This window comes from Neoarius graeffei, chromosome 27 (assembly GCF_027579695.1).
Source record: "Neoarius graeffei isolate fNeoGra1 chromosome 27, fNeoGra1.pri, whole genome shotgun sequence".
In the NCBI taxonomy this organism is placed as follows: domain Eukaryota; kingdom Metazoa; phylum Chordata; class Actinopteri; order Siluriformes; family Ariidae; genus Neoarius; species Neoarius graeffei.
The window spans coordinates 26,721,877-26,734,379 of NC_083595.1; the positions used below are offsets into that span (position 1 = coordinate 26,721,877).

At 40.3% G+C, this 12,503-nt stretch overlaps 1 protein-coding gene across 1 annotated transcript in view; it reads left to right on the forward strand.

Annotated features, from left to right (window-relative positions):
* The window catches only part of LOC132875003 (uncharacterized), an 88,476-nt gene extending 77,540 nt beyond the window's left edge, over positions 1 to 10,936 (forward strand). Inside the window, 13 exon segments of the mRNA XM_060911552.1 lie at positions 2,216 to 2,350; positions 2,430 to 2,585; positions 2,735 to 2,879; positions 3,826 to 3,998; positions 4,711 to 4,839; positions 5,043 to 5,228; positions 5,312 to 5,556; positions 5,647 to 5,789; positions 5,879 to 6,103; positions 7,134 to 7,340; positions 7,499 to 7,629; positions 7,720 to 7,863; positions 10,480 to 10,936. Of these exon segments, the coding sequence (XP_060767535.1) occupies positions 2,216 to 2,350; positions 2,430 to 2,585; positions 2,735 to 2,879; positions 3,826 to 3,998; positions 4,711 to 4,839; positions 5,043 to 5,228; positions 5,312 to 5,556; positions 5,647 to 5,789; positions 5,879 to 6,103; positions 7,134 to 7,340; positions 7,499 to 7,629; positions 7,720 to 7,863; positions 10,480 to 10,683 (2,223 nt within the window). The 3' untranslated portion in view covers positions 10,684 to 10,936.
* Positions 10,937 to 12,503: the final 1,567 nt, after the last annotated feature.

Sequence of the window (12,503 nt, forward strand, 5' to 3'; positions counted from 1 at the left end):
ATCCGTGATAATCTACTAGCAGACAAACTAGCAAAACATCATTTCATTGCCAAACACCAGAGTGGATATTTGAAGGAAAATCTGTCAGCAGATGAACGTATTATACTTTTGGATTTTGCCGAAAACTATTCGTTCTGTGTACGGGATTCTGCCCAGGGGTACCACTGGGACAACAGCCAATGCACTCATCCATTTGCGGTGTACATTAGAGCAAAGAATGAAGATGGTACAAAAGTAACAAAATGCATCTCTATCTGCATAAGTGACTGCCTTAAGCATGATACAGTGGCCGTGTGTGCATTCTTAAAGGTTTTACCATGTGTATGCCATATACATCCCCAGCTGAAAAAGGTCATTTACTTCAGTGACGGATCAGCAGCCCAATACAAAAACTATAAAAAAAATTCACAAATCTAATAAAGCATGCAGATGATTTTGGACTTTTGGCAGAATGGCATTTCTTTGCCACTTCTCATGGTAAATCACCCTGTGATGGTATTGGAGGCACTGTAAAGCGGTTAGCAGCTCCAGCTAGCTTACAGGCAATCACGAGTGATCGCATATTAACCCCATCTGATCTGTTTTTGTGGGCAAAAAAAACCCCATCCATTTCATCTGGGTTGGTGTAGGGGAAGTTATGGAGAGTGGAAAAGCATTGGAGACAAGATTTTCAAGGTCAGCTACTCTTCCTGGAACAGGAGACAACCACTCATTCGTTCCAATCATGTCCAACCAGCTGCAGGTCAGCAGGGTGTTGGGTGGTCCTAGCTTCATTGTGGATATGAGTGGGAATCGGCCGCAAGTAATGCATAAAACCCCTGTTAAATCAGCAGTCTCTCTGGCAGATACAATTCCTGGTAAATATGTTGTATGTTTGTATGACGGACAGTGGTGGATAGGCAACATTCGTGCATTATCAGAGGAGGAGCAAGATGTACAAGTAATATTTATGCATCCTCATGGTCCCTCTCAGACTTGCAGCTGGCCCAGGAGAGAGGATAACTGTTGGGTCTCTCTGGTGCATGTCATGAAGGTCATTGATGCCCCACTTGCATCAACTGGCAGGCAGTATAAACTTCCATCTGATGTGGAAAAGCAAATCAATACACTGTTTAAGCTCTTCAAATAAAGTGTTAAGATTATTTTTCCTACACTGTAGGTTTGTAATTGTATTGTAATATGTCTTAAAACAGCATTTCCATCTATCGTAAAGCATGCTGTACTTGATACCTTAATATTTATAGTTTGGTTTAGGGCACCAGCTTCATATTTTGTGCATTTGCTAATCAAAACAAGCTCTTTCCAGTGGTATAATTGTTTTTATGGTAGACCTTATCATACGTTTGTAATATGCATTTGAATTACAGGCGCAAAATGTTGGGGTTTTTTAATTTTTAAAGCCTAATAAATCAGTTTGATTTCTTTTGAACACTTACCTAGTTGCCTAAAGAGTACTATAACATGAGTAATAAATAAGAAAATTTGGAAGATCTGGTGTGCTTTAATGTGGAGATATGGGGCGTCAAAGTTGCTCCAAAGCGCCCTTTTTTTTTTTTTTTAATTGATCTTCAGCAAGCCATAACATGGCAAATATTGAACTGTAAACTTCCTATTTTAGTATTTAAAGGCATCTGGCATTGAACAATCCTTGAAAATTTAATGCATCTTGCATGAATAGTTTTTAAAAGTAATGACTTATGGAAGTTGGGTCCGTTTTCTGTAACGCTGTTTCAACAGTGAAATTGGGGCCACGCCCCTTTTTAAAAAAGCCCCTATATCTCAGAAACTAATGAAGGTACAAGCCTAAAATTATGTACACTCTTTCTTTATTGGGCACACTGACAATATTTCCAGAAAGTATGAAGCAAATCTGAGATGGTCAGTGGCGAGCATTTTTCTAAATCTGGTGATTTGGGGCGGGATTACCCATATCACAAAGGTAGGGAACAACTGGGGGAAACCGGTCCCCCAAAAAATTATAGAAACCATGCAATTTAAGGTGTGTAGACTTGTCTAACTGAGATTCAAATTCTTTAAAAAGAACTAACTGGTTAGTTACAGCTGGATGAGTAGTTAATGCTCATGAGACATCAGCTAATGTTTAACAAACACATTTTATGTAGTCTACCTTGCTAAAGATGGTGGACATTTGGAGCAACTACAAATTGGATGCATGTTGCTGAATAATGTGCAATTTGTTTATTGCTCTATATAGGCTTATCCCCCCTCGACACTCTTTCTGGAGTTTCCGGCATCGGGTGGATTACGGAGAAGGAAAAGAGAGTGGGTGATTCCTCCGATAAGTGTCTCGGAAAATAGAAGAGGGAAATACCCTATGGAGTTGGTGCAGGTATGTAGAGCTGATCTATCATTTTAAGAGTGAATTTTCCCTGTATGTCTTATTTTATCATGTCAAATCTTGTGCCCAGATTAAGTCCAGTTATGCTAAAGAAACAACGATGACGTACCGGATCACTGGTGAAGGAGCAGACCAGCCTCCAGTGGGAATTTTCACAATAGATAAATACACTGGTTGGCTCTTTGTGACAATGCCTCTAGACAGAGAAAAAAAAGATAGATATGTGGTGAGACTTTTTCAGTTTGGCTACGTGTCAAGTGTTTAGCAAATATTATGATTGCCTGAGAGTTGGCAATATGCTAACAGAAAAGACGTTCCCATAAGTATTGGTTCATGTTTTAATTTACCATATTTCTACTTTTTTGTTAACTCCAGCTGCAAGCCCATGCTAAGGCAACTACTGATCAAATTGTAGAAGATCCCATGGAAGTTATAGTTGTTGTGCTGGACCAGAATGATAATACTCCTGTCTTCACCCAAAATCCATTCCTTGGCAGTGTACCAGAAACTTCAAAAATAGGTATTTATTAGTTATTGCGTGACACTGTTAATGGATGAGCCATAGTAATGCCATACTTCTGGAACAGGATGATCAAGAACATAGTGTATGGGTCTTGCATGCATACTTTTTGACCATACCTTCTACCCTTAACCTGAGCACAATGTGATCAAGACTTTCATTTCCTAGTGACGCTTCCCATGTGCGAAGCATGCGGAGCAGTGCTCCATACTTAAGAGAATATGGTAATGCATCAACAGAAGCCTTCATGGCTTTTGCGACCATACAACATCCGTACATGTACCACCACAGGGTACCTGATCTGTAAGTGCAAGGTAACATAGCTAAAACGCTTGACCACCGGACAACAAAACTTGTATCTTTATTTCCATAAGTGATGGACTTTTATCCAGTGCCTTTTTTTAAGGGATTATTTACCAACACTGTAGCAGCCCTTGGCATTTAGAACAGCTGAGTTTCTGATGGGTGCATATGCATTTTTTTCCTCTTGAACTTGAGTGTAGCATTGAACACTGGACAGTGAGCACTGTGAAAACTAAAAACAATGTAACAAGGTTGTAAACGAGTACGGTTTTGCAGAGTAATGTTTAGACTATGGCTCTGGATGTTGCACATCTTGATCCTCCCATCCAAAGGAGCCAACCGCTACGAGTTAGCCAAGCATGCACCATTAGCTTCTGTGCTCAAAGTCTTGTGCTAAACCACAGTTCAACCAATGCAGCAAAACACTCGGTGTACACAAACTTGTCATTGTGCATGAACGACATCAGGATGAGACAGCTAAAACTTTAACATACCATGCTATACCTCTGACGGTGGTACATGGTGAATATAAACAGCATCTATTGCATAATGTGCAGCTTCCTGGACTGACAGCTCTGCCTGTAACATGAATGAGTGAGCGACAGCTTTTAGGCAGTGCCTAAATATTACTCTCTCGTTGAAGGGTTTGAGTTCATGACCGTCAGTGCCACTGATGCAGACGAACAGGGCAGTGACAATGCTGATGTCAGGTACTCAATCAAGAATCAGGAACCACCAGAGCCAAGTTCAAACATGTTTACCATCAACCCTATCAGTGGAGTGATCTCAGTGAATGCTGATGGACTGGACCGGGAGGTAAGTCCACAAATCCGGTTTCTCATCGGTTATGTTTACAGCTAGCCTTATTGTCACTAGTCTGTGCAAGTCTTTTCAGTGTGCCTTGGTGTTTTCTTTTGCATCATTAAATTAGCAGCAGGAGCAAATGACTTGTGTCTCAAGCTGCAATGAGCCTTAGCAACATGCGTATGTCCTAGTGTGCTGCATGCCATCATTGGCTTCTTTCTGAACACATCCTGCTTTTCAACAAGGCATCCACGTTCATGTGGAGCCGTTTTCTTTTTACTGTAATTTGCAGCAAAAGCACCTTTTCTGTAATGTGGCTTTGACTTGTTCTGTTGCCTTTAAATGGTATTTGTGTCTATAATGCAAATCAGCTTTGCCGTGCATGCACCTGGTATTGGAGGTGATCAGATATATATATTTTTTCCCCCCGTTTGGTTTATGCAGATGTTTACACAATTTTAGTAAAAGATTGACAAGTTAGGCTTGGTACAGAGCACTTTCTAATGAGGTAATGTTAACACCAAATATTACTTGCTGTTCACAAATTTTGGTTTGTAGTACAGGTGTATAACATGCATGTAAACTGTTTTTAATTAAACTGCTGCATTGGGGTAGATGTAAACTGTTTATTTATTCCAGTTGAAGTCTAAATGAACTTGATTAACTCATTTTTGCCTGGAAACACAATTGATGAGTATGGTGTTGTTGTTGTTTTTTTTTAAAGAAATTTAGGGAATATACCTTGGAGATTCAAGCAGCAGATGATCAGGGCAGAGGCCGCTCGGTCACTGGAAAAGCTGTTATTACTGTAACAGACAGCAACGACAATCCACCTCAATTTGTGCAAAATTTGGTAAGGCAGCTAATACTTGTAATATAAATTAGTCTTGTTGCAGTAAACTTCGGCTTTAAAACGGAGTCCCTATTCCAAATCTTTAAATATTTATTACCTTTATTTCTGAGGTTTATCAAACCCTAACTTGTGATAAAGCAGTTACTAAATTTTTAATGAAATTACTTGGTCTTCACTGTTGACACTAGCATGTGTTTTTGCAGTACGAGGTGACCGTCCCAGAGAATGAAGTGGGAGCTGTGGTGGTAAAAATGCCAGTTGAGGATAAGGATGAGCCACAGTCATCTGCCTGGGCAGCAAAGTTCAGTATTGTTAAAGGTGACACCAGTGGATTTTTCAACATCACCACAGGACCAAACAAACAGGAGGGCATCATTACTACTGTCAAGGTACTGCACAACTCGAGTTCAAGTGTCCATCAGTCATGTGTTCCTGAATAATTGTGGTTTAATTTTAATTAACCTTTTTACAGCCATTGGACTTTGAGAGTAACAACAAATATACACTGCTGGTAGCTGTGGAAAACGAGGTTCCATTTGCAAAACCTCTGACTACCTCCACTGCTACAGTCATTGTAAGTGTTCTTGATGTGAACGAGGCTCCAGTGTTCAAACCAGTGGAGAAGTTGATTTCGAAACCTGAAGATGAAAAGGTTGGTAGTGAACTGACTGTCTACACTGCCATTGATCCAGATACTGCAAAGGCCCAGACAGTGGCGTAAGGAAGTCCTTGACGTATACCTCAGTGTTGGATGTTTGGGTTTCTCTCAGGCACTGGTGTAGTAATTTGGCATTGTGCTGTTTTCAGATATCATGTTGGACGTGATCCTGCTGGCTGGTTGAGCGTTGATCGAGACACTGGACTAATCAAAGTCAAGAGTCCTATGGACAGAGAATCTCATTTTGTGAAAGATGATAAATATACAGCCCAAATCCTAGCTGTAGATAATGGTAAACCCCTCACCTACCCCCCCCCCTTTTTTTTTTAATGGGGCGTGTTATGTGGCTTTTAAATATAAAGTTCTTGTATGTTTTTCCAGATGAAATTCCAGCAACTGGTACTGGGACCCTTGTAATTGAGCTGGTGGATGTGAATGATAATGCTCCAACAGTTGAGATGAGGAACATCGATGTATGTAATAAGGAGCCACCTCCAGTGGTCCTGCCTGTGACTGATAAGGATGGGCCTGGCTTTACTTCTCCTTTTAGTGTGGCATTGCAAGGAGATGGCAAGGACAATTGGACTGCCACAATGAATGCGTCGAGTAGGCTTTTACTCAACTATTAGTTTACTTCCGACAGTGATGATGGGTATTAAAGTTGACTGTGTAGAGGACAGTTTGGGGAAATTTGATTATCCACAGAAATGGAAATAAACATAAGTGGATGTTTATGCTCATGCTTAAGCACTTTCATGTTCTTGTACATTACTATGCTAGTAATGTTAATTACATAATGAAGTTGTGTACTCGGTATTAACTTTGCAGCAACCTCATTGGCTTATTTGGCGCATATGCAATACTTGCCAAGACACATGCACATGTCTAAAGAAGTTATGGTAGAAAGCATGGCTTCAGAATGAACAATTTTTTCAAAGTATCCTATCATATTGAGGGCTAATCTGTAAAAGAACCAATTACAGAGCACATTCTCTTCTGTATCGAAGAGAATGTATGCAGCTTTAAATGCCAGGTTGTGCAGTTTTAAGCTATCTTGCTGATGGGTAACTTCAGTTTTCAAAAATTGTACCCAGTGTACACACCCCTTGCCCATTAAAACACTGGGTTTGCAGTTTGGATGGAAGTAGTCTTTGTTGTCTGAGCATGTTGTTTGTGGTACAGTTTGTAAATGGCAGGTGTTTGAATTATTTAAGGAATAAAACACTTCTGTAGTACTGCTAAAATAGGATGCATTACTTAAATTGTGGTGTAAATCATCTTAGACGGAGTAGTAGCCCAAGACACAAACTTGCCCACAAATTTTTCTTGGTTATGACCTAATCATGCTTCAGTGCCCAAGTATAAACCATGGTTATTGGTGCAGTGGGTACGAATTTGGAGGGAACCAATTTTAGATGGAGTTTCAAAATAGCAGGCAGTATTGAGCATCCATTAAAATTGCTAAGTATATTTTGAACAAGACTCCACAAAACGTGTACCATGTTCTCTATTCAAGTAATGGTCTTAAATTAAGCAAAGTCTTTAGACTTGACATGAACATTTTGTGTACTCATGCATTCTCCCCCCCCCCCACCCCCCCAAATTTCTATTTTATTTATTTAAATTATTTGTACAGAAACGGGGATTGTACTTTCATTGAGGGCTCCACTCAGTCCTGGAGCTTACGATGTTGTTCTGAGGGTGTCTGACATCCAAGGCCTATCACAAGACAACATTATCCGGGCCACTATATGCGACTGCAAAGGAGCTGATTTTGGATGCCAGGATGGGTTCTGGCTACTATTCAGCATCGCTGGTGTTCTTGGAATTTTGGCTGTGTTGTGTAAGAGACGATCACCACCACACACAGTTTATTGAAAACAAACAAGATGATTGAATAAAGCCTAAATAATTTAAGGGGATGAACGTTCATAATTACTAGTAATATATGAATTTTTGGCATAGGTGTGATATGCCCTGTTACATGCCTTCTCTTTGCAGTGCTGGTCCTGCTGCTGCTTCTGTTCCTTAAAAGAAGAAGAAGCTCCAAGAAGGAACAGCCCCTGATCGATGATGATATCTGTGACAATGTTTACTATTATGAAGAAGAGGGTGGTGGAGAGGATGATCAGGTGTGTGGGTGTGGCTTTTTTGTGCCCCCCAAACAAATGTGTATATAAATGATGATCTCATCCTAATTTGTTAACCTCCCACCCCAATAGGACTATGACCTGAGCGTTTTGCACAGGGGCCTCGACAACCGTCCTGACGTGTTCCGTAATGATGTGGCTCCTACCTTTATGCCTGCCCCAGAATATCGTCCACGGCCTGCAAACCCTGAGGAGATTGGCACCTTCATTGATGATGTAAGACGTGCAGTTTTTTGTGCTGTAGAATCTGATTGTACTACAAAACATGTCTCATGCATATAAAAGTGACTTGACTTGTGTGGTCCATATAAACAAGTGTTCCATCTTGCAACATGCTGCTTCCTTGCCACTGTTGTGAACTTGGTCTGACCCTCCCTTTGCTAGTTAGCATCTGCCTTTTTTGTCACGTAATCATGGCAAAGTTTAGTGAACTAGAGAGAAATGTTTTGGGATAAATTTATTAGGGATAAAATTAAGGGTTCCCTTCCCCTCAAAGATGCTTTGCTACAAACTATTCAAAGCACTATATAAATCCTAGAGACTTGTGCAGGCAGGTCTGTGCTGAGCCTTTTATGTCTGGCTCGAATCCTGGCAGCATTGCAAAATTGGAACACTTTCCTGGACAGTGTTCTAGACCGCTCAACCAGAGGATCACATCGTTAACTTAGGTTATGTAACGTGGTATGTATGTGGCCCATATGTACTGGTGCCACCTCATGACTGAAATCACAACCTGAGGCTGGCACACCAATTACATTCTTAAACGCGCTCAAACTTGGTTAAACATACAGACAGGTGCCTCTATGGACCCTTTTCATGTGACGTCACGACAAACGCGGCCGCCATTTTGGACATGTACTACCAGTAGTTTACCACAGCCAACATTGAGGAACGGCAGCAAAGAAAGTGTTTATTTTCAGCAAGACTTCCATCATGCCACTATATTGGTGTGCACCTAGATGTAGTAACCATCAACAAACAAGGCAAGGTTTATCATTTTATCAGATCCCGACGGAGAAGATGGATAGCGGCCATTCACAGATTGGCAGCCCTCGGCATACCAGCGCTTATGTAGTGACCACTGTGTTGGAGGTAAGACGAATAAAATTAGCCAGAAAAGGCATTACATTGCTGTTAACATTCTGTGGCGGCGAGTGTGTAACCAAATAGGCTAAAATAACCCATTGTAACCTCTTTGTTCTTCTGTAGTAGCTATTAGCTAACGACATTAGCTAGCGTTGTGTTCCTTTGCTGTTGGTAGACTGTAGGACAGATCAGAGGCAGTGTCCTACAAACGGCGCTTAATTTGAGGGGGAGCAAGCCGGAGCACGCAACGGAACCTCAGGCGTTGGCTCCGGCAGCTATTTACACTGGATCCGGTGATCCGACACCTCTCTTGACTATGTAACAAAAAAAAAAATAATTAAATAAAAAAATGCAAGTTTATTTAGTGTTAATGTCTGATTTTGATATGTCTTGTTGGTGATTTCTCTCATGAAACGACATCCACAAAATATCTGCAGATGAACTTAATTTGCAGTGTTATTACAAAACGTGCCCAGAAGCGCAGTGCCGCCCCCCCCCCCCCCCTTTTTTCCACACCGGAGCCGCTCATCCTCTGCGCTCCGGGACCTCCCACTTTACAAATTAAGCACTGCCTACAAATAAGTGTTCAGAACAAGAGGAACATGTATTTGTCTCTTAAATCCAGGCCGTTCCCTGTAATCTGTAACAACGGTTGGAGAAAGTAATGGCAAATAGTGAGTGCACAAACCATAGAAGGTAAACTGTACACAGCGCCAGGGCAGTGTGATGGTATGTCTACTTTTAGATTGTGTTAGCTTATCAATGAACACACTCGTCACTCGCCGAGTTTCACGTCTTTACGACGGATACTTAAATGTGTGTTAGGTATTATTGTTGCAGTCTAAGCAGTCATTGTAGCAGCTAGATGAGCGAGAACCGAAAGGGTCTGTGCCATAAACCGTTATTTCTGTACGGCGTTGCTAATGTGTCGTTACTGTTATTTCTCCCTCTGCTCGCCCTGTAAATGCCCTACGTCGCTGGATAGCGAAGGTGTTTTCTGCATCTCGCTCCTTTTTCTTGTATGTTCTCCGTTTGTCGCCTTCCTCGCATTCAAACCAATTCGAGCCGAAGTCCGCTACATGTCCAAAATGGTAGTCGCGTTTACGAAGGTCACGTGACTGAAAAGGGTCTATAGGCTTCAGCCAAAGGCTGAGCCAAAAGTGATTTTTTTATATATATGTAAAATTTTTATTATATAAAAATTATATTGTTTACTAGTTTCTGTGTCAGTACTGTGTAATTCGTTATCTAGCCAAGTAAGATTTAAACTTCATAAAAGTGAAGTCTGTTTTTGTTGCCAGTAAAAATCATGGTTACAGAACTTCTGATTAGGTTTTTAGCATTAGAAACATTTATCACATTACAGCACAGTTGAAGTTCTTTGTATTTAACCCATCTGAAGCAATGGATCTCTTTGGGTTGTTGTGGGTGTTTTTAAGCCAGGAGCGCTTGCACCTAATTGACTTAACAGCCATGAACAATATATACAATTATGTAGGGGGAAAGTACCTATGCCTTACACAGTAGTGTGTTTGGGTTTGTTGTGTGAAGATGTATATAAAACTTTGTATGCATCTCCCAATATTGCCTATTGGCCAGGATTGGTGGTGAACTCATTTTATAGAATCCAGAAAATGTAGTTAAATTTACCTTTGCATTACTTTTGTCATTGACTATTACTCTTTTCAGATTGCACATGCTGTCTGTACATTTTGCCTCATGTGTTTCTGCTTTTATGTACCATAGAACCTGAAGGCAGCTGATAATGACCCCACAGCTCCCCCCTATGATTCCCTCTTGGTGTTTGATTATGAGGGTGGTGGATCAGAGGCAGGATCCCTCAGCTCCCTGAACTCTTCCAGCTCAGGAGATCAGGACTATGACCGTCTTAATGAGTGGGGACCACGCTTCAAGAAATTGGCTGACATGTATGGCGGAGGAGAGGACTAGGAATTGGGAGATTTTTCAGAAGCTTCATTTTAGGTATGAAGCACAAAGATGGACAGACTGATGGATAGATGTAAATTTGGGACAGTTTTAGTTTCCATGTTGGTTTATGATTTAATATTGGAACAATACTGGCTAAAAGAGTGGCTATTTTTTGTGTCTCATTTGTTAATGGATTTACTTTTTACTGCATGATTTTTCAAAGCACTGTGAGGTATGATGTTTATCAATAAAGTTTTATCAAGTTTGTATCCCATTTCTGTGTTTTTAGATGGATTTTACATTTGATTCCTCTGTACCATGTAATTCACACTGTGTAGCCATTAAGTTGTTTGTTTCAAATTTTTTTTTATTAAATGTTATACACAATCTAGTTTCCCTACTTCTTTAAAAGGTATGGCTACTGATTGGCTGTACCATTTTAAACATTCTTTTGGAGCCAGCAATCAACAAGGTTTCATTGGAATTCTTCCCTGAATAACCTAAGCCTCATGGTCATAGTTATGATTTTCTGTTTCAATGTTGACTTTTTTTAATAGTTAGATTTATTCAAAAGAATCAGGAAATCTTAATTGCAAGTTACCCAAACATTAAGTGTAAAACTATGCTTAGTAGTAAAAACTAAATTATTCTTATTGGAGACAAACAACATGTTGCAGTACTGCAAGGCTGTTATGGAAGGTGAAGTAGTCAGTCACAAGTTTGGCTAAAACTGTGTACAAAGTTATCTAATGGTTTTTTTTTTTTTTTTTTTAATTTGAGGCCCAAGCCCATTGTCTGCAGGAGTAGAATCACTTGAAGGACTGAAAGCTCCATCCAAATCAGTACTCTAGATTGTTCCTTCAAGCTAGTGTTCAACATGGCCATGTCTGTCTTACTACATTGTTACTCTATATTGCACTGCATAGAGTGCTCTACATAGGCTGGTACTTTACACTCCACAAAGTGCACCAGGTCAGATAGATACATAGGTAAGCACTGCTTTACAGCTGTGCATGAAATTGCATATGGTGCAGTGTTTGAGTTCTCCAGTCCTATGTACTATCTGCACTGACTATATAAGCTGTTGCTATTGTTCTGGAGTGTCATCTCTTAGCCCTGCTCTGGTGTTAGCTTTCTGTTACTATCTCTTATGTTAATGGGTCGGTTTTGACCCGTGTCTTAAATCAGCCATAAAATACCCTAAAAACAATTATCATCCAATTTGTTTCTTACCTCTTGGTTACCTTGTTAGGCTCCCTTATCCATGAAAAGATTGGTTTTAATATTTTTGTTGTGGCCCCCTGGGCCTTTCTTTTAACAGCATACCCCTCGTTTTCAATATTAAAAAAAAGTGGTCAAATGAACCTCAAAAGAATAATGTAAACAAAAGGTTGTTCTGTTACCTAACTATTACTGAGGGGTATTAGATCACATCTCTTAAATGTTCAAAAAAAAAAGATTTTAATCAGGGCTTTGAACCGGTTCAAGGAACGAAAACGAAAACCAGGAACTTTTTCTATTTCACATGGAACAGAAACGAAACCAGAAACTTTATGTTCCGGAACAGAAACGCTTATTAAAAATAATGGTAACCGGTTAATACCAGTTTTTATTTCGTTCCTCAAAGTTTCCGTAGCCTACAAATAAAAAAGCCATTCTTCTCCTGCGCAAGTTTCTATGACCCGCTGGGGTTCACTTCCTGTGTGACGTTCGCTGACTGAATGGAGAGAGCGGGAAGGTGGACTACTAGTGAGTAAGTGCATTACTGAGTGTCTCTGAGCAAAGAAGAGCCTGAACGTTGCAACCTCCCTATTGGCTGTTTGTAAAAATGTATCAATTGT